General features: G+C 37.1%; 1 protein-coding gene across 6 annotated transcripts in view; it reads right to left on the bottom strand.

Moving 5' to 3' along the window:
- The window catches only part of LOC150076502 (agrin-like), a 424,773-nt gene that overhangs the window by 72,710 nt on the left and 328,900 nt on the right, over positions 1 to 23,163 (bottom strand). For all 6 annotated transcript variants that reach the window (XM_090387651.1, XM_090387653.1, XM_090387652.1 and 3 more), the window contains exons 4-5: positions 7,330 to 7,566; positions 1,318 to 1,533 (exon numbers count right to left, since the gene is read on the bottom strand). In XM_090387651.1, coding sequence (XP_090243777.1) covers positions 1,318 to 1,533; positions 7,330 to 7,566 — 453 coding nt within the window. The remainder of the gene's footprint in view (positions 1 to 1,317; positions 1,534 to 7,329; positions 7,567 to 23,163) is intronic.

Genomic DNA, 23,163 nt, shown 5'->3' with positions numbered 1-23,163 from the left:
TTTTCATTTTCGCAGCACCTTGCAACTCGCCAACCCGAGAAACGATGCGAAGAAATGCGAATAAATCCTCGCGCACAGAGGAAAGAAGGACGGGGAAAAAAGAGAATGAAATTCGCGCAAACTGATGAATAGAAGAAAGAAAGAATAAATAGCGGTTACAGAAAGCGATTACAGTCTCCTGTTTGTTTAGTGCCTGTTAAACGAAAGGGAACTAAGGTCCATTCCAAAGGGGGGAAAAATCTTACCTTTCCAAATGTACCTTGTTTAAACAACAAACTTGTTTATCTTTATATGTCGGTACACTGCAGGATACGAAAGCAAAAGAAAATTCATGCTGGGGGCGAGAAGGGGAGGGACTAGAAGAAACGCGAGGAGGCAGCTGTATTTTCTCGATAAAGACATGCGCCCTAAACCTTTTCACAAGTTGGAGCACGTTCACAGTTTTTAAAGCACTTTAGAAGTTGTTTCTACACCCCCTCTTCCCCCTCCTGGGCACCCTTTCTCACGTGTTTGTATCGACCTTTAGTGTTTGGAATAAGGGAACGTTAAAGACAATCGATGTCCTCAGAAGGGTGTACATATAATTGCCTTCAACGCTCCTTATCTGCTTGTACAACGAAAAACGTGGATAAAGTATTTGGCTTAAAAATGAAACGAATATGGATATTCTATAGTGTATTGAACATTTTCTTTGCTGGTCTTTGTAAAGAAATAACAGAACAGTTGCAGTTTGGATGTTTCATGGGTTAGAAATACTCTTTCTGTAGTTGAGAGAAATATTAATCCATGTTTAACATAATTCACCGTCGTCCTCTGTATTTCAAATAAAATAAGATCACTTTATTGTCTTTATAATTCTTTAAAATGCTTTTATTTGACAGAGAGATAATTACGCAATAAAGATTTATATTTTATTTACTTTCTGCCTGTTGAATAACAGATATAATCCTATTATGAATATTAGGGACTCTTAAATGGGACATCTCTGAATCTTAATTGCCCACCACTGTTGTGCCCAAAGATGGAGAATTGATAAATCCTCGCGCACAGAGGAAAGAAGGAGGGAGATTTCATGGTATGTTGTAGATTAAAGCCTTATTAACATAATCTTGGAACATATAATAACTACATACTGACAAAGGCATAGACCATAAAACAAACGTGGCCATGATATCCTATTAAAAACGAATTTTATATACTATGTTCTCACCAAAAACAGGCTAGAAGCAGTAGAAATATTATGCTGCAAACTACAATGTTTTTTAAAGCATGAAAACTTTATAAGATACGCTGAGTAGCGGCAGTTGTTAGACTTACAGGGATTGCATTCGCCGTTGTAAATAACCCGTAGATCTCTCCTTGATTTGCAGGCCTCAACCCGTAGAATACATTCGTTAGTGTAAGTTTTCCCATCAGAGCCGCAAACAGGGCGAAAATCAGGCGAACAAATGGAGTTGCATCTGCAGACGGCATTACGACTATCATCTAACTGGCATACCTGGGACTGGGGGCACTCAATCTCTTCACAAGGATCTGAAAAGAAACAAGCACGTAACATCCAGTGTTCTACGTTTATCTCCACTATCGAGGTCATTACTAGAATAAGACAAAACAGAATGAGCACACCTAGAAATACAGGGGAAATCATTCTATGTTCTTAAACATTCACCAATTTGTGAGTCCAACCATATCTTTTCAGACAGTAATCGTATCCCAAGAATAATTTAAAATTGTTCTTCCTTACTAAGGTAGTAATTTGAAATTCAAAACCCTTTTCTGTATCTTTTAACAAGTTCCAAACTTTTCTACTGCTTTTAGAATACTTTGTTCATGTTCGTTGTTCTAAGAGATGTTGGATTCCATTATTCAAAACCAACACAGTTTAGCATAGAGATTCGCTTGATAGTGTAGTCTAAACAGCAGTAAAACTGCAAATACCTTAGTTAATATGGAAAAGAGATTCTGGTTTGATTGCTGGAAAACAAACGTTAGGCTCGAAACTACTAATGTTTTGAAATGTGCCTAAGTATTCGGAACATATTTAGGCGCATTTCAAAATAAAACTAAAACTCGTGGTTAAGTAGAAAACCATCCTGGGATGGCTTTTTCTTAAAACAGGGATTAAACAACTATCATACGTATCCCTCCAAATAATTAGGGATCAGGAATTGCATGCAAACTCCATACAGTCTATTTGGCCTACGATTTCAAAGATCCCACGATTTTTGGAGTCACCAATGAAAGAAGCAAAGCCACAAATAGCATTTATCCAAAGTTCTAATGCATGCCTGGCCAGTAACTTTTTTGTGTGCAAAATATGAAGTATATAGTAAACAAGAAGCGATGCTATTCCATGCCGATGTTGATTTTGTGGGGGTGGCGGTTTATATATATTTATTATTTATTTATTTATTTTTTGTTATTTTTTTTGTTTTTTTTTTATTTATTACTATTATTACTTTAGTATTTATATTCTTAAAAATCCCCACTTTGCATCTGACTAGTTATCTCACAGAAGAATTCCGGTTCTGTGGGAGTTCCTATATTAGTGCACTCCTCCTTTGGATTTTTTTTTTTGCTGTGTGTTCAGAAATGACCAAACACCATTTGCATTAAGTTAAATACAATTAGTTTATTATACATAATTACAAATAAAAGATCAAGCAATTCATTACACATTATTCACTTCATATATAGGTACATTGGCATGGATTACGTTAATGGTCATTAGGCTCTCCTATCATCATCTTCTTAATATTCGGCAACTAACACATTCCTACGATCAGGTTCACCTAACTCTTTCTTAAATACAATTGACTTTTTTTATTTATTATTCATACTTATCTAGCACAATCCTACATTCTTCTTCATGGTTAATACAATTCTTCTTCTGGAATTTAATGTCCACTTTACACATTATTCTATTCTCACCCTAACACATTAAAATTACATGTTAATGAAATATACATTAGTTTATTTATTTCTTCATTCTCTCAGGTAAACTTCAGCATTTAGCGACTAATTTCTCTACTTCCGTGACATTATATAAGTAACATACAACTGTACCTGCTCTATAGGCTAACCCATCCAAAATTATTACTTTTCCTCCATTAATTGATCAGTAAATAGACCACACCTGTAAACAATCCTTCATTAAACTATTTCTATGATATTTCCTTGCTTATCTATACAACATGCATTGAATTAACTGTATGTTTCCCTAAATCTCAATTAATATTTATCTAATCTTCCCTGCAGTCCTTTGCAATTACATAGAGGTATATTCGTTGTTTAACCACTTACTTCTGGGGATTTGGATCCTACCGCTAATACAATGTTTGGCCTGTGACTTTCTGCTCTGCATCAGGTCCTCCATTGGTTTGGGAACGTTCTTCCCCGATTCCGGAATGCTAACTTCTGCCAGGGACACTATTCGCTTTGCCGATCATCCTGGTGTCGTATCCTTCTTTGCTGTGCCGGATCATTCAGTAGGAGTCGCTTCTCATCACTTTATTTCTACAGGACGGTACGGTGTTCTTCCGTAAGCATTATCTCGCTGTCTTCCTTTCAAATATATCTCTCGGTGGACGCTCTCGGACTTCTATGTTCCATCTCGAGAAAGTTCCCCTTTCTGTAACTTATCTACACTTTATTAAAGCTATCAGGACTTAGTCAACTCACCATAACTGGTTCTACTGGTGGATCGCTTCCGGGGACTGTTTCCTGAGCCTATCCCTCCAAAAACACCTTTCTCGCCCTCAAAAAAAAACTTTATCATTCCCGAAAAAAACTTTATCACTCACTCTAAAACATACCTCTCCAAAAAAACTTCATCACCCCTTCTAAAATATACCTCTCCGAAAAAACTTCATCAACTCCAAAAAAACTTTATCCATCGCTTATTCGTGTGCTCTTCCCCTTTTATTTCCCAAAATTTCGTGACGCCCCTCCCTTTCTCAACCAATCATTTCTATCTGACCATCGTCTTCTCCATTCTCATTTGCCTATGACCCATGACACGATGGTCGAGCCCCTTCCGGTGTAGAGAGGACTTCCGTTTCTAGAGAATTCTCGAATATTCTGGAAGGTGATCGAAATTTCGGAGCTCAGTATCATCCAGAAAGCACCTGCGTCCATTTACTTGATTCGTCTCGCCACGCCCGCTCTGTTTGCAGTAAGCAAGAACGCCCCCTGGTGGTACCCCTATTGTCATCTCTGGAGCAATCCGTCCCTTGCCATTCTATCAGTTTACCCCCCACTGTTCCGTCTTGCTATCTTCGCTGGCTGTTTCAGGTGTGGGCACTGATTCAAAACTCTTTCTAATGTTTATTTCCACGGTATATTTGCTTTTACATTAACTATAGACTCCACTTAATTAAATTCCATTAGTGTGAGACCCACTATCTTAAACAATATTTGTGACTTTAAGTGTTTTCTTGTAAGGTCTATAATATCACTCAATCTAGCGTTCTATCATTAATTATATAGACATTTAATTTAATTTGTAAGACTTTGTGTCTTACAATTTTATTTGCTTCACATTATCATGACTAAATCCAGCCAAGCAGTTCGATCATATTTTTCACTCAACTGCGTACATCTACTTCACTAACAAAAGAATCAGGAAAGTTGGGGAAGGCCTTTAATCTCCAGACGTACTGGACTTAAAACTAATTCTGTAGCAATATATTCAAAGTTCGAACATAGCATAACATGACGAAAGTTTGATTTAACTATCTTTTTCCGATTACAAATACCAGACCAGAACGAAAGTTAGATGGATTATCCACAGTCTTAGCAAATGTACACCTATTTTACTGAGAAGATACTTTAATTCACCATGCCTTATATTTCTGGATGCAAAAGATGGATGGCATGAACAAAGCCCTAATCCCACTTGTATTAACACAAATATTACCTTCTCCACAAGAGGGTAACACGGACTTAATCTTGTTTACCATAACTTACTCTGGGTAAGTTATGGTAAATAAGGAACCTGGATTTCGTTTTACATGAGACCATAAAATCCCTCCCTGTTCTTTTGCAGCCACACCCCACAATACAAATTAAAACCATGTTCTCCCTGAAATTCATGAACAAGGATGTGATTCCAAGCCAACCTCTGCAATTTTCATTACACATATTGGTACTTCTAAAACAAATTCGGATAACAGCACTTCGTTGATCAATCGAGGCATGAAATCAGTATCCGAAAATAGCAGAATACTAGGTTTATGAATCTTTTTGAATCACTATCCTGGGTGAGTTGGACCATGAAGCCATCTTGTATCTTGAGCCGCCAGGCAGACAAGAACTGTCCTTGGTCCAACTCACCAAGGATAATGATTCATAAATTACTCATTAGTTGCATAATATGACGAAAACATGTCCAGACTGGTTTCTGTTATTCATGGTCAATCTACGCAGGCATTTATTGTGACCTCCTGGTGGAATCTGTCAAAAAATTCTAGAAACCTCCACTATTACGATCTGCAGAAAGTATTATTGTGAAATACCAAGAATTAAAACGCCAAAAAGACAAAAGTTTTTCAATCTACTTCAATAGGATAGTAGCCTTATATATGTTTTAAAAAATAATCCCTTAGATGATAATTGACCACTGTTTTGTACACCAGCCAACATACCTCCAAACAGCCATAAAGATCGATAGCCTATTACGCCATTTGTAAAGCTAAGAGGGATTTACAAATAGACAGAATTATACATTCTGGAGTGTATATACAAGACCTTCAAATATGACTCTCGATTAGATGGTGTATAAAATCTTGTTGGAAGCATGATTCCTTCAATAACGTGTTAGTGAGTGAATTATATCTCCAACAAGAATCCGTGCGTTTCTCTTTGAGTTTCCTAGTCACATCAGGTCATAATAAGATATCGAATGCCATGCGAAACCTAAGTAGGGCAGTTCCGTATTTTATTGCTTTCCACGGTTCTATCAACTATATTTCTTTTTATTTTATTTCTTCAAAAATAGTAACAACTTTATAAGCTGGAATAACCACCACCAAGGACGTAATCTCCATAGCTGATTCGCGATCACATAATCCAAATAACTAAAAAGAAATAGGCTATAGCAAGGGTTCCGATAAATGTACACTTGTTAAAGGCATAGTTACCATACTAGCATAAAATTAGGCGAAAAGATTTAAAATCATCAATTCCTACGTTCTCACAGTCCAGTTGAAAAGGTGTTCAGGGAAGTAATGCTTTAGGAACGGATGGTATGCTTCCTCTTATGGAAGGCCTCGGGGCAGGGAGCAGAAAGACCCAAAGAGCTTTAAGCGATTTATATATTTTTCCGGAATCAAAGCATGATCCAACCATATACCGAAACATATTTCTTCTTATTCTTCAAGAGGAGTGTTTCCATTTACAATGGGTTTCCTCAGCATATAAGTTATTTTTTGGTAGGAACTGTTTCCCACCACAAAGTGTGGTCAAGGTGCCTTGGGCAGTTAAACTGGGACTGTCATGCACTCCCGTACTCCATCCATGTCCTCCTAGGTCTTCCTCTTCTCCTTCTTCCTGGAGGTATCCATTCCAGGATAGCCTTTGGATATCTGGTTTCTTGCGTCCATACCGTGTTAAACGCTTTTCTTTGATAGTATCATTAATATTCTTTTTTCACTTCTATTCTCTCTCTTATGTCTTCATTCCGTTTTTGCGTCTTCTAGTTCTTGCTGAGCGTCTCCAAAAATCCGTTTCTGTGGAGAGCAATTTGTTTTCCCCTCGCCTATTCACAGTCCGGTTTCTGCCCCATACAACAAAAGACTAACTAAAACATATTTAATGTTTGAAATAACAGGAGAATACCAGGGTTATCTATCCACGAGGCGCTCTTTATCCTCTCTTAAGAATGCTGAGCTGGTGCATGCGTACCACTCGTATTCCGGATTTCAGTGTGATAAAATATATTGCTTATCCAGTCCTCCAAAGAGCACGCGGCTGAAACAAAATCTGACACCAATTAGACTGTACGAATTTCAACATATGATCAATTTAATTATGGTTCCAAGCTACACATTTCCCAAATACATTGATATCACTTTACATTATAACAATACAATAAAATATTCAGAATAATCAGATCACAGATTATCTGGAAAAAAACAAAGCATTGCACACTTTTATTGAAACTTCAGAAGATAATTAATATTCATTTACTGTTTTTTTTTATCTAATTGAATATTCTACTCTGCTGTAACTAAATCTATTGTAGATGTAGATCTCCGGTTGCAACAAAATCCTAATTTCAAATGATACCTTCAGTTAAATAAGAGACGAAGTATAAATTTCGCTACTTACCACAGCGGCCATGAAATTTGACCGATATTTCTCTCATCTCTCTACACGCTGTCAGCCGAAGTTCACAAATATTTGCATATTCTCTTCCATCACTCCCACACACGCGTCGAGAGCTGTGGCTGTCTCCATACGTAGCGCATTTCTCGGGACACACACATTCAGCTGTCCGTCCATCTAGAGAAGCTCGACACTGAGAACCGAAATGGCACTCTTTTTCTTGGCAGGGATCTTTGATATCTATTATGGGAAATACAAAAGAGCCCACGTAAAAATTACTTAGGAACAACCTACATATCAGAAACGCTACTATTTCATACTAATTTTAATTACAATAGTGTATTAAGAGAATGAGTATAGACATGGTAATGAAGTCCACAGTCGACAATCACATCGTGGTTTTTCCTTATTAAAATCCAGGCTTCAAGAGAATGAAAGATACTTTTCCGAGTAATTAAAAATCTATAAAATTAATCCTCTTCCGAAGTCCGCATGCTCCCAAATTCACGACTATTGCAGCAGGCAATGGTTAAGCCACATCTTGATTACTACATACAGATCTAGAAGCCTCAATTTAGGAAGGACGTGGATCTGTTTGACCGGGTGCAGAGAAGAGCAATAAGATCTGTGAGGGGAGCAAAAGGGTACTCTTATCACGAAAGGCTTTAGTTTTGCCAAATGCAACATCTGGAGACCAGGCACCTGCGAGATCTGATTGAGAAATTTAAGATCTTGAATGGTTTGAGTAAACTCAATGCTGATGGTCCTTTCTCTTGCCTAGACTACATACATACCGGGGGGATAAATTCAATTTGAGGAAGAATGGTTGGAGGTCGGATGTTCGTAAATTTGCCTTAAAACAGAGAGTAGTTGATTGTTGGAACAAACTCTCATGTGGTGTTGTAGAAGTGGGTAGCTTCATGGGTATTATGTGAATAAATTGTTCTCTGGTCGATTACCTGTTTTGTTGGACGAAAAAGGCGAGTTTCCGGGATGAAAAACCTTGTGGTCTAAGCCTGAGATCAACTCACTCAGCTACGGAGCAAAAAAAAACCAATAAGAGTGATTCTCCTCACTGATGGAATTCGATCCCCCTGGTCCTTTCCACCCGGTATGAAGAGGATAGTTATTATAGCAACTGTGCTACACGCGCAAACTGCATAAACTGTTAGAAAGGATGGACTGGTGAAATGGAAAATGTTGGTTTTTTTGGGTGATGCCGTATAAGCCTGCTTTCTTTCATCAATTTCCACTATTATTAATAATAAAAATGCTGCAGTATTCTACATCCACCTGCTTGCATGTTATAATTGTTCGCCTACGTCTTAATTAGTCGGTTTACTCTTTTCTTTTTAAGCTTCGAAGATAAGAGGATTAACTGGATCATTAAAAGATACACTCCAAGTGGAAGTTTTAATCTGCTTTGTCATTAATAATCATAAAAGTTCGTAATATTTTGAAAAAGCCATTCGTTATGTTTCACTTACAAGCAAATTCTCTGCACGGAGGTTATTTGATGAAAGAATAAACATGCACTTGGAAAAAAGGTTATGAAATGTCAGGATATTTTGATCCCATTTTATGTTCTGTGTAATTAAATCTAAAAGTGACCTGATTTTACATTCCTCAATTGACAGTTCTGTGTATCGATCCATACGGATGTAAAGGTCAACTAACAGCAAGAGACAAAGAACAGTAATGGCAAATAGTAGTAAAAACATGATCTAAAAACCAGTTACTCTTCACAACCACCTGACATCACATCTACGATTTCTGGTAGATCGATCAGCAGAAAGAGATCGGCAGGAAGCAGAGCATGTGCAGATGAAGGTCCGACGAGGCAGCCTACCAAGCCGTGAACAAGCGCCTGTCTGTGACAGCTCCTTGATGTCAGGTTGAAGCGAACCGGTAGGTGGGACAGTTGGCATTGTTTGGTGAACACCTGACAAAGAAATAAGCTTGGAAAACGAAACACAAAATGCCGGTTTGGTACTTTAGTCTAGAAAGATATGTATACAGAGTAGCAGATGTTTGGCAACACTCAGTAATTTTACTGCTTATTGCTTCCAGTTAGTCTGCCATAAACAATTTGTGGTTGAAATAAACAAATCATTTATTGCCATAACTATACCCATCACAGCCAAACCTAGGGACCAATTTCAAAATTGTGCGATAATTTAAGCCAGCTGTAGCTCAAATTATAGCAAGATTCAAATAAAGTTAGGAGAAGTCGAATCCATTAAGTTTCTGATCTTGATTGGTAACTTTTGAGTTCATATTTGGTTATGGCCACTCATTTCAGTCATTGCATTTAATATTTTGAAGCTTTTTGGCAATTTATTGTCTGTAAAACCTACTGCTGGACAGTTAACGTTGAACAGATTAATTAGCTGTACGCAGATTTAGGGACTAATCCTTTCATCTTCGGCAATCTAATGAGGCGAGTTCTGTATGCAGTGGAGTGTATTATCTACCATTATCTCTCGTTGATGACGAGGTGGTGACTTGACTGACGTTAGTCGAATCGGTTGTTTCAGTAATTAGTTTAGCCAGAACAGAGAAACTGGAATAAATTCTACTTTCTTCATGATATATCCGAAGACCTTTGGGCAATAGTGATAAAGGAATAAAAATTGTAATCTAATTATTAAAATAAGGGGGTGCACAAAAATTAATATCTCGATACCATATCGCATTTACTGTCCAACAGCTTCGATGGGTATTGGAACAATTGGCGGACCCCTCTTTATGCCATTAAATGAGACCTTTCGGATTATTGACGATTATGCATTTTATACTCAGATATGAAGGCATTGAATTACGAATCGTCCACTATTTATTAAATTCAAAGAGTGTGTGTTGATATCTACAATTTCCATATATAAGAACACAAAATGGTTGATCTAAGGAGTTTCCCTCTTCAATTTCTCAACTTGCGTCGGTGTTGCGCTACCTAATGTGAGGTAAACTGTTCAAATAAATGAGAATAACGTGCTTTGGAGGGGGAAGTGTTGTTTATTTCAAATACCATACCGAGACAACTCGTTGTGAAGGTGCTCTTTATGACAGATCAATGTCATTATATAAAAAACACTTCTATTTTTCAATCCAAACTGCGTTTTTAAACATGGTTAGCAAATGAAGGCATATCTTGGTACATTAATAAAGTTATACTTTACCTAATAATAAAAACTTTTTCTTAATTTACAAAGATTAAGAATTGTTGAGTTCATGTATGATTAATCGACGGCAATGAATTTTTACAACTCTCTATATAAGAGTTTATTGAATTTTCCATATTTAGTACCCCAAATTTGGAACAAGGTTTTCGTAATTTAAAAAAATATATATTTCACATGAAAATAAATGACTTTATTAATTTTATATAAATTTTTACATCGAGCAGACATTTCAAATTTACGTAGTACACTGAACTTTGTTGAATTTCACACCGGCAGACGTGAACCCCAATATAAGAAGCCTATCTTATGGCAGCCGCGTGATAATTTGCATACGTGTTTATCTCGAAATTTCATGGAATTGGAGGACTGGGTCCTATCAAATTGGGACGTGTCTTAAAGTCTTTGATCGTAAAAGTATCTGTGGTGATTTCAAATGGTCTCATTTGATAAGTTAGGTAATCTGTATTGACAGTTAAAGTGTACCGATGGATGTAAAACTACAAGAATTATTAAACATACTTAATCTATTTGGAACTTTGATTTTCCTCTTTTCGGTTATCGTATAAAATCAACTTTGCAGAGACATTCGATTAAAGGAAGCCTCATTATTCCTGAAATAAATTGATACCAGTAATCAAGGCTCACGAGCTTCTTTTTAAGGCCCAAGTTGAAATATCCATTTCACTTTACTTCAAAATAATCCTGCAGAAACTTATGTCCACAACAAACGCTTTCCAAATATGGTTGCAATGTTTACTGTAAAGTTATACCATCTGAGTATTTTATATTCACCACAACGCTTTTGATTTTCAATTACCAAGTCAAAACTTTATGTTGGTGATCGGAAAAATTCAAAAGATCTTTTCTGTATCCTGTTTACAAGTTATGTGTGTATAAAAAGGCAACATGCGTAATTCTTAGTCAAGAATAAGAGGCCTCTTCTAGGCGATTTAAACCCCAGATGAATCCTTGATGAGTTCAACAAAAAATATGAATTAGATCCTAATTGTTACCAGAGTATAACAAGGCTTCTTTGGCACAGATGGATCTTGTTACTTATTATTTATTTTGTATTTTTTTACAAAGATATTCAAAAAAAACAAGGGCCTGACCTTGCCCATTCTGCACGAAAGTGGCATAATTGAAGTGGCCAGCATTACCCATCGCAATATTATAGAATGAGGGGCGGAAAGAAGAAACCACGGAGGTGTGTTGCTTTATTGCGTGTTGGTACAGTGGGATGGGATGGCTAAGCACGTGAATCCCACATCACGACGGGAGCCCATCAGAAACTCTCAAAAATGAGGCTGTTGGCAGAATTCTAGAGGGGTCACCGCCGTGTTGGGTGTCTATTTATAGACCACTCGTATATTAAATACAAATTTCGTCTCCATGACGACACAAGGAAATCACCTGATCGTCGGTGTACGGCGACGCCAGCACGCGAAGCGCTGTGTACGGAGGTGGCGACGATTTAGTTTCGCAGGTGCGGAAGTCTGTTATTAAGGATATCGGTTGGTGTATGCATGCCAGCGACATACGGGTGTGTCTGGGCATTGGAGTACTTCCCATCGCCCGGTGTGCAAGATACATCTAGGGGAGGGGGCGGATATGTAGTGAAACACGAAAAAAAAAAAAGGTGGAAGATGTGGGATTAAAGTCTGCGGTGGATGCGATCCACTTCCCTTAAAAACTTAGACCAAACTAGGCATTGGTTAAACAAGTTCTACTTTACGGTTGACTTAGTCTTATGCTTCCAAGAATACTCTATCCTACTGCAATGCCAAAAGCAACTCATGGAAGTGGAGTATTCTTGGAAGCGCAAAACTAAGTCAGCCGCTGAGTGGAATTTGTTTAAGCAATGTATATTTTGGTCTAATTTTCAAAAAGAATGCAAAAATCTTCGCAGAATGCAAAAATCCGGGAGAAAAAATTATGCATCCCTCACTGGAGGTTGGCTAATTTGACAACTGTGAAAAGTTCATAAAGGATTTCCCTGTCTAGACGGGTCTGGAACCCAGATTTCTAAGTCCCATAACTCTAGACGTAAGATAAGAATGTGAAAGGTGAATCAATGCGAAACTGAATTTTAAAATCTTGATTTTCAGCATTTGCAACTTTTGTTTGTTGTTTTCGTTTAATGCGACTAAGGACAGGAGCATTAGTGTATTGTGAAAACGTCAGCGTCAATACAAAAACCTAAACTTCTGAAGCAGGATAACGAAATACTTGAACGAGACCGACTAACTCGGCCACACTCAAAAATCTCATCCAACAGCATTTCCAGCCTCTAATTTTCCTTTTCCAAGAAATTACATAGAGTTTAAGCCATCGAATGTCGAGCAGTGACATCTTTTTGACACACCCACAAGGTTTTAGCACATAATGCATACGTATTTCCAAATAATGATTCTCCAAAGATGTAGATGTCTTTAGTAATTTTAGGTTTCAGCAAATAACAGAGTGCCGAGTAATTATAAATCGCCATCTATTAATATTTATTGATCGCTCATAGCTGAAATTACTCCTGAAGGGAACATATTTAAAATATCTACGCCATGTAATTACCCTAGCAATAAATGTATTCATTTCGCCTTTTGCTAGTGACCCGTTTTAATCAAAAGATTAAATTTGGCAGAAAGGAAGAAGAATGAAATTCTATTCGCGAATTCAAAACAGGCATGAAAAAGAATTTGAAATGAGATAGCACAGATTGCATTAATAAATAACCAGTTATCGTTCTTAATCGCAACTACTGACCAGAAGGAAAATCCATGGAAAATCGTACTGCCACCTATCAAAATAGGATATTATTTGCAATCCGAAAGGTCCGCGCTCTTAAAGGGTCCACCAGTTAAAAGCAAGGAGGAAGTGTGTATAGAATAATTAGAGTAGTTTTATAACGTAAAACCGTGTGGTATACAAGGTACATAGGCGAGAAAGTAAAACTGGTTGAGAAACAGCAGACGGCAGAGTCCGGGTTTATATCTTTTACTCATCACTTTCTTGTCAGGTTTTATGAGCGCATAAATTTCTGGGCGCTACGCATCTGTGGATACTTTTATATCTTGCGGTCTCTTCCGCGCATATGCTCTTCCCCGTCTGTGCGCTTTCAGCCAAGTTTTATACGTTGAAAAGAGACGGGCTCAAAGAGAGCTTTTGATTATCGACGACGCCGTGTCTCGCGCCCAAAGAAAATGAGTGATGGTCCAGTGGGTGACGAACATCACCTTTATCAGCAGTGACAGAATGCCATTAAATGCGTGACAGCGGCTCGGAAATGATATGAGGACGGTCGACTTGCGCTAGACTCTTTATACTCGAGTTGTTCATACATTCATAAGACCGTTAGTGGGCCAAGGTCACAGCATATAGAGCCAGAGAACACCATCACCGTAACGTCGCTAACAGCTGGAAGTGCGACTGACAGCCAGGCTGCTTTATTGGATGCATCTAAACATCTGAATTGGAAAGAGCGGAGAAGATTTCATCTTTCTGTAACACACAGGGGGAGGGGGATGAATGGGAAAGACTGCGGGCCATGAAAAGCTTTCAAGTAGTGCATACCATAAGTAGAAAAGACGGAACTACAGCAATGGTTTGATACTGAAAACTTTAGTTTTTAAGACTTCAACAGTTTACGACAGATGTGAGAAACAAGAGCAAAATGTCTGTTGGAGTATTTTACAAAGTGCATTTCTCGTGATTTTGCTTTTTGATTTATGTATATGGCCTGTTTCGCCAATAGATGGAAGGACCACAAGCCCTTCTGAAGATAATCACAGGCTGCAGTTGTTTGTTCAGTTATATCTAACACGACATTACAATGTTCAAAATATTGAATTAAATCCTGGATCTATGGCCCCCTTTTCCTCATTTTGAAATTTCGGATCATGAGGAGAACAAAGGGGTCAATAAGGGAAAACAAAAGGTCACTGGCTGATATTCAAAGAGATTCAATGTAATACCAAGAGTAGTGTCACTCCTCTTATCCACTAGAAATCGCTGAGGTCATTGTGGATGAATACAAGACGGTAAATTCATGACAGATACATTTCCATGGGGGCGTATTCGCCATAAACTAGTAATAGTATAATTTTAGTATTTTTGTGCCTCGAGAAATAAAGAATGGATGGTTCACACTAGAAAAAACATCAATTGCTGCAATTTTTGATAGGAGGCAACATCAACGGAATTGTATACAGTAGGTTTCATTTCGTTTGGAGAAGAGCGAAGGGTCTGTCAGCGTTGCCCAAGGAAGTAAGTCCCCTAAGAAAAAAGACACTTCAAGGTTTTTGCATGAATTTAACTAATTCAATCCTTTTCATAAGTGGGATAAAACCCACGAGTTCCATTACTGTCCCGTTAGTAAAGTACATCTAAGAGACAAACTCCAAGTAAACTATATATCCAGACTGATTTCATTACAAATATAATATTCGGAGTTTTCAGATTACCTACCTAATTTCTTCTGGATTTTTTTTCTTTCGTTAATTTACCAATGTCTTGGGTGGCCAAAACATTTAGGGGTAACTCAAGGAAATTATAAAATTCCCAAAGTTCAAACGGATTCTCACCACGCCTTGTATTTTGAGATATACTTTTTGAATCTTGAATTCCATCGTCTCAATTAAGAAGGCTTAATAGTGAGTCGTCCTTCGGGACACTAAAACAAGTTAATATTAGCCGGCTTATGAATAGAGTGAAGAAGAATGTCAAAGTTAATAGAAAAGTTGGTTAGATTTATTCACCTCGGGATAGCTATCTAAAAGGCAACGCTGTTTCTTCGTTATCACTTCTTTTGCTTCTGTGGTGGAAGCTTACAATTAGAACCCTCTCCCCACTCTCTCTCTCTCTCTCGTGTCTTTGAACCTTCTCGCTGATGAACCAACCCAAATTCTGTACTAAAACTTATCTTTTACGAGTTACTTTCGAAATCTTGGACGTATTTCCGGAGTTCGCCTTTCATTGAGGACACTACTGACGCACTTATAAAACTATAAAAGAAAACGAGAACACTGTGAGACCAAAGAGCATTGTTTCTTGTGGAGAGCCTTTAACACCTTCTGGGCATTTTCAGGCGAAACCAAAAACAAATCCTTCATCTGTGGGGTCCGATGGCCTTCACTGTACAACATACAAAAACGAAAATATGATCTGTGCTGTTACTAAATCTACACTGTAGATTTGTCTATCTATCAAAATGGAGAATCCATGGTTTGGAATCCACAGAGTTCAATCATTCTACACATTGCCGAAGAACTCGTTTACATAAAAATGTTTAATTTGATATTGGAAAAAAGTTTCCAGGTCTTTGTGCAGTCTTTGGGAATTATTAACACAACTAAAATGAATTTTTCATTTAGAAAGATTACGGCCGCTAAAGAATGCGATACAACATTTGAAGGAAACTAATACCATGCCTATCATAGTGGTTGAAACTGGCTTTTTTCTTTTCTTAAGGCGATTTCAAAATTTTAATATGTGCGGTGGTTGTTTCTGAAAAGATTAAAATAATCGGTCTAGCTCACTAAATTTTTCTTTATAAATATGTTGGTTGATATCCTTCTATTGTTCAATATTTCTTTCTTCCACTGGAATATTTTAGCGAAGATTAACGAGCATATCTGGCGTGGATAGTTAAAAGTTCAACAAAGCTAGCTAGTTTCTATTTTTAGTTGACTAATCCAACCCTGAAGTGATTATCCAAAGTGCTTTACCTGTCAGCATTGTCCACAGAATTTTTATTTGCAAGCGTGCTAAGTTTATCGCTTTTCCCAGAGAGATAATTTAAACTGTTATTCAGTTTAAGTCTTACCACATTTTTCTACTATCTTCCTTTCGTAAACAGGTGGAATATCCGTAAAAAAATAAGTATATCAGATGTAAATGAATAGGTAAGCTCCAAGCATCTAACATTTTACTTCTATTGTTGCATTTTTAACGATAGTTGCGATTGCCATTCTTTTCCTGTTAATTGCATTACATATGTTGTTTCTTATGCAAGATGAGTGCTGTTCAAGCCAACCATACCATTTCTTTAATCTTCAATAATGCACGAATCCATTGTACTGTGGTCATGGGCACTATGACGTAATCCATTAGATTGAATCTAATTTCCTTTTTGATCTTTATATTTTTAGATTTAAAAGGTCAAGATTCGTATTTCTTTCTGCTATCCGTATGGGAAAGATCACAGTTGAGCACATCCAATTATGAGATTAAATTTATTTCCAGAAAGCAGCCTTTCATATTTCTTTTTCTTCTGTGTACTCTACGGTGTTCAGATAAATTATTATGTCAAAGGTTTTTATGTTTTGAAATTAAGTTCATCTCTCTAATCAAAAATCTTCTTTCTTATAAGGGCAACGTAGTACAGAAGCTGTATTTTTAGCAATTGTATGCTTGTTTTCATAGAAGAGTATTCGACTGCTAATAATAAAATCTTCTCAGAAGTGATCGGCCAAATAAACTACTTGAAATGAAAATAACTTGCACCGGAACCAAATGCTAATATTACAATTTAGAGAAAGAGAGGGAGAAAATAGGTCATCAGGAAGAAGAATCAATCATTGGAGTATTGTGAAACATAAAGAGATAAAAAAAAAGTAATATTACGTTATTTCCCTCGAATGATTCTTATTCTTTGATTTTTAAATCAATTCTCTTTCCTTTGGGTAAATTCTTTCTCTCATAGGCCCAACTCGTAAGAAAAACATAGGAGATCAAAGTCCCCTTCTCCAAGAACATTTTGTTTTACATTATATAATTTTACTGTCGCACTTTTACGTGTTCGTACTTGTAAAAGCCAATAATACGAAATGTACGAGTTCGCCCCACCCAATAAAATTTCTGTTTTTGCCACAGTTCATCCAAAATACTTTGGATCTTAATGGGGATTATAACATCCATAAAATTTCCATCTCCATTTCCATCTTAAAGGCATCGCCGGTTTATGGGGGTAAAATGTGCAATCCATGCCGTAGAGAGAGGATAAAGAAACTGTTCGTTATTTTATCAGAGCTGCTAAAACTGTTAGTCATCAGTGTACTGTGCCTGAAGATCATTTTAGGGATGAAAATACCAGTTTCTCGAAACCAGAGGTTAAAGAAAACATGATACACCTTGTCTTTCATTCTGGCTATCGTTGCTAAGCACATATATATACTGACTCTTTAAAGAACAGATGGAGAACCCCCCCTGTCTCGCTTCTCTTTGTGGCCGGAAATGCAATGATGCGTCCTATCGCATTTCACTGACACAGCTACACTTCTGTACACGCACTTTAGTAGCATACATAACGCGTTTCCGGTGATTGAGGACTTAAGTCCATCAGGAACCTTCTTTGGCAGACATTTTTTCATGCTAATCCATTTTAAAATCTTCTAAAAACAATAAACTGCAATTCATAGAAATGTCCAATTATTGTTAGATAATTATCTATAATAATTGTACATAATTATCACACCGCGCTGTAACCAAAGATGTTGTCGGGTTTCGATATTTACAAACTTTTAACCGGGCAAATCAATAATTCTTTGTCTCAGTCAGAACTCTATGAAGAAAGCTGGGCTGCCAACTTCTTCTCTCCATGTTCCATACCACACATTGACAGATCATCTCACTTGATGGCGAAATTGTGCCTTTTGATGAGGCCATCCCAAGTGAAAATGGCCCCACCACCCCAGAGTATACTGCTAAAGAAAATAGGATTTTCTTCTACCTTGGTTAACAGAAAACTACACAACTCCAAGCGTCTTATGTCATTACCTTCTTGCAAACTTTGTTGTAAAAAACAAATGAAAAGAACGCAGTTGGTTCCTTCGAAGGATTCTCCAAATCAGCGTGTGCTTGATTTCACCTGCGGAAGAAGCTTCCCGGACATTACTAGTTAGATGCCAGAGGAAGCAGTAGGTGGCATCTTCTTCGTGAATAAGTTCCAAATTCTGTGCACATTGCATCCTTAATTATGCATCAGTCTTCCAATTAGCGTAAAGCGATTCACAACATATATAATTCTGGTAATGTGTTATTTGCAGTCTCTCGGAAAATAATCTTGCTGATGCTCTAGCATTTCGGTGGCATTCTCCAGAGAGTAATATCATCTCTCATAAATTGTTCAGAAAATAGTGCGTATTCTAGATTTTTCTGGCCAATTGGCGAGTCAATTTGTGTCCATATTTGCATAAAATTCCGTACCGCAAAGTACTGTCATTCCCAGTGGAACGTGCAATTCATGGGACGTTGAAAATCAACATCCTTTCAAAACTATATCATTAAAATTATTACGTACTGTGCCATTTCTCATATAAACAATGTTTTTCTTTCAGAAGTACATCGATGATGTTTTTAGTCTAAACGAAGGACGGGGAACAACTTCCCCATTGAGAAATAGCAGTCGACCATAGTAAATTAAATTTATGAATTGTAAAATCTAAATGGTAAGACTTGGTCCAATTTTTATATCAAATTCAAAGTTTTCAGCCCAAATATGACAAAAAGGTTGACCAAAATATGACCAATCCGTTTAAAATTGAAACATTCTATGAGTAGAAATATAACGCCATTTCTTTTCATTTTAACCTCTTTCGAATTTCGCTAGATCAAAATACCCAAAGTCACCACAGATCGTTTGAAGGTATAAATCAGTCGGAACTTTTTAATCTTCAAAGCATGTTGTGGTCTGGAAGTCATTCAATATTCCAACTCAAAGCTTTAAAAGAAAAATCCGAAATTCGAAGTGCAAAGAGGGAAAAAGGTGTTTCTGGTAATTACACAGATTTGGACTCGTGAGGGCATCTTTTATCTAAGTGACATTTGAGAACTTTTGAATAATTTTTCGCAACTAAATTAAGTCGCCTTAATTTGCTGGAGCACGAGAAGTCGTAGGATAATTTATTCAGTTTCAAGAGGAATTTTTTTTCAAGGTACCCACAGGGAGTGATATAGTAGTTAATAAGATTGCCGGCCTTCTTTGAAAGCAGAATTGAATGCAAGGGATGAAAAGGAAAAAAACTCGCTTTACATCATGTCCCTACTTGAATTTCTGTCTTATTTAGGAAAAGAACACGATCAATTATCTGCAGAAAAAACTCTCGACGAACACTGCCATTTTCAACTAAACTCCTTACGACGATATTTCATTCCCTCCACCCTCCCCCTCTTTTGACCCTTTAAAAAAAAACGCATAGTTTTCCATTCTTGCTGAAATCTTCTTTTATCCACCATTCAGCTGAATCAGTCTTCTTCGTCGAGGCTGCTTTGAGGAAACTCGGTCCAGAAAGTGGAAATATTATAATTTGAATTGCAAACCGATATTGCCTCGCGCAAGAACAAACCACGCGGTCGCCCACTACCAACGGCGCATACAAACCCGACAGCCAGCTTAGTGGTTAAAGCTGAACTTCAAAAAAACCTGTCAGGCGAAATGTGCTTTCCCTCCCTCCTTTTTTCTTTCTTTTTATTCCCTTCCTTTGCTATGCAAGCAAAGAATCCTTTGTGTTATATATGTCTGAGTAACATTTTTATCTTGTAATGGATCGTTTGGAAAGTCCACACCTGTTTAACATCACAAATACGTTCTTGAGGTAAATTACTACAGAAATGCATTCTCAATGTTCTCCTTATAGGAGCTGCTAGATTGGCGTTATGGTTACTACGCCCGTGTTGTTCGAAAGCAAAATACAGTCAACAACAGCGATTTTCCTGTGTCTTGATGAAAACTTGAGGGTCCTAAGAAAATACCATCGAGCAAAGAGGAATAAACACCTCCACTTATCCTATGAGAAATAATACCACTTAACCTATCTTCCAACCCTTCAAATTACCTTCAGAAAGCCATTTTTTCACCTATTAACATACGCGCTGGATATAAGGGGAAAAAAAAAAGATTACGTCTTGAGATAGCGAAAGAAGTTATTAAGAAAGAAGTGTCTGTTTTTGGAGTGTCTTGAAAAATGTTGCGCTTGCTTTAAATGCTATATACATGCACGTACAAATACATTTGTACTCCTCTATCAGAAAGAGTCTCGCTTTGCATACGGCTGGTTTCTTTATTTCTTATTCATAGAAGTAATACTGATGATAAAAATCTGCAGTTGAGCGGGGAATTTTTTGCTTTTCTCTAAGGCAATAAGAAGTAGACCGCTGGGATTTTCCATCTCAATGTTCTCTTCCATCAGAGCTGAATGACTCTGTTTTTTCGTGACTACCGCCAGCAGTCTTAATGGTGGTAAACTAAGGATTATGATTCCACCTTCGAAAGGTACTCGGAAGAACGTATTCAAGGCAGCGCAGAAACCGACTGAGCATCTTAACTGATTATACAGTATACAACACGAATATAAATTTCAACAACTTAAAAATGACAAGAAATACAATTCGTTTACATTTATGTGATTATCAAATATCAAAATAGTTGTTATGTACGAGGTTTTGATGAAAAAAGTACAGTAGTGTGCAAAATAATTGATATAAGTCAGGAAGATTCCGTATGGAAATACATTATGTTATGATGAAGCAGAATTGTGGGTGAACTTATCGGTGAAAAGCACCCAGCTTCTGAAATATGCAAATTAGTAAAGAAAGTTTGACATGGGGTTGAAGGATTTCGTTTATATATCTCACAGTGACCACAGTTGCTCTCCTGGAGATGTAGAGTTAATATATCAGCTGGAACTTATGTCCGAACAGATCATTGAACCTTACCACCATGGTTATCCTTTAATCTAATGTATCGTTAGTTTCTGGTCTCTTTCTCTTTCATTTGGAGAACTGGATCCAGTTCTTCTGGAGGATTGTTCAAGATCTGGTGGAAAAATGCCACCAGAGACCTTGAACACTTTTGTACATAGCATGAGAGCTTCTAGTGAGTGTTGTCTGACCATGAAGGAAAGTTATACTCCTGTTGAGGTCTTCAGCTTCCCCTCTACTGGATACTTATCGGATTAGTTAAGGTAGAGATGACAAACAGTGTCGATAAGTAATTTCTATAATTCAGCATTTAGTATTATAACTTGCCCCAACAACAGTCGCCATAGCCCAAAGCCGTCGTAGAAGATGTTCGATTTTAATAATAATGATTATAATCATTAGCTCTATCTCTTTAGGATACAGTCACCTTAAAAGGGCCCGAAAAGCTTACTTTACTATGAGAATGACCAGCGCGTAGAATCCCATGGTTAAGATAGTGGTGTCGTTAATCTGAAATCGCTAACAAGATGGAGGCAGCCAAGTAAGTAGCCCGAATAGCACGGTTGAGCAGTTACTCTTATAACGTTCCCGCTTGATGAAAGCAGTTCTTATTTCCGAAGGAATCGCTGTTTGCTGAAAAGGATTCTTAGTGAGTGTTGCGAAGCTGTGCTGTAGTCTTCTAGATAAAGAATTTTCTGAAATGAAAATTCGAAAAAAACAGTATGATGGATGTTGGCAATAAGAGTTGTGAAAGCGAGTTGTGCAGAAGCGAACTATTTAATAGTTCGCTTCTATACGAAACGTTTCCTTTATGTTTCCACTCCTCCGAAAGCTTGACTTCTTTAATGGTGAACGTAAATTCAGTTCGCTTGAATATTTTTGATATTTATAACAATTCCAATGATACAAATCATTTGTATGGAACTTGCATCAAAGGTAGAAAAATTCCCCTTGGTTGAGTCGAGCAGATAGAAATGCACTGAAAGGATTTATAAAAGGAGTTGTTAATTTATTTTCCAGCTAATACCGCACAGCCAAGACCTAAAAATGAGGCGTGGTTTTGAAGAATTTAAAAAAAAAAAAATGGAGATTCCTAAAAGGAACTTCGTGATCATTTATTATTAACTAACAGTTCCACGAGACATTTAAATTGTAGCATAAATTTATTAAAATTATGGACACCAGTTTCGATTAGCGATTGGTGTAACTCTTCTGGAATGGATATGTTACAGATTACACAATTTACAGACTCGTGTCTATAAATCGTATGTCTTAAAGTTGGTTGCTTATTTGAGGGATGAAAAACATTTAGGAACACTGTGTGGAAGTATTTGGACTTTCGCTTTGGATCGTCTATCTTTATAATCTTCATAATGGATCTCCATGATTATTAACAGGGATAAGCAAATTCTCATGTTTGGTGAATTTGGGTTCGTGGAGTACATTTGGGTGCAATTACAACTCAATCGTTTATAACACTGAGTTCCGACTGTTGCTAAAGGTTCTTTGTATTTTCTTTTCATTTATATGATTTCCCACGAGGCCATAAAGATGAAAAGAAATCAAATAAAAATCAGTGGATAGAGAGAAATGCTGAAAGAGAAAGGGCAGATTCAAGAAAGAAGGCCTTCCACTCTCCTTTCAAGTTACCTGATGTATCTACAATCTAATTATTTCTTATTCAGCATTTTCGATGCACGCAACAAACATTTAAAAACATACACACGCAGAGATAATCATTTTTACATTCATTTCAAACGCTTGGAGCTACTAAACACTCCATCATCAAGCAGCCACTCCTGACGTCAATAAGGCTGTTAACAGTTTCTTAAAAGCAACTTAACAAATGCAGTAAATACTGTATGTATTTATGGTAAACAACTGATCAGCGCTTTTCGCATTAAAATTTATGTTTACTCCAAAAGAGACAGAGGCTTAAGGCTGCTTTTGATTTTGGATATTA

Source organism: Mastigoproctus giganteus, chromosome 13 (genome assembly GCF_048544385.1).
Source record: "Mastigoproctus giganteus isolate SK-2022 chromosome 13, ASM4854438v1, whole genome shotgun sequence".
Classification (NCBI taxonomy): domain Eukaryota; kingdom Metazoa; phylum Arthropoda; class Arachnida; order Uropygi; family Thelyphonidae; genus Mastigoproctus; species Mastigoproctus giganteus.
Note: the sequence above shows the minus strand (reverse complement) of the source record. Positions and strands in the feature narration are given on the sequence as shown.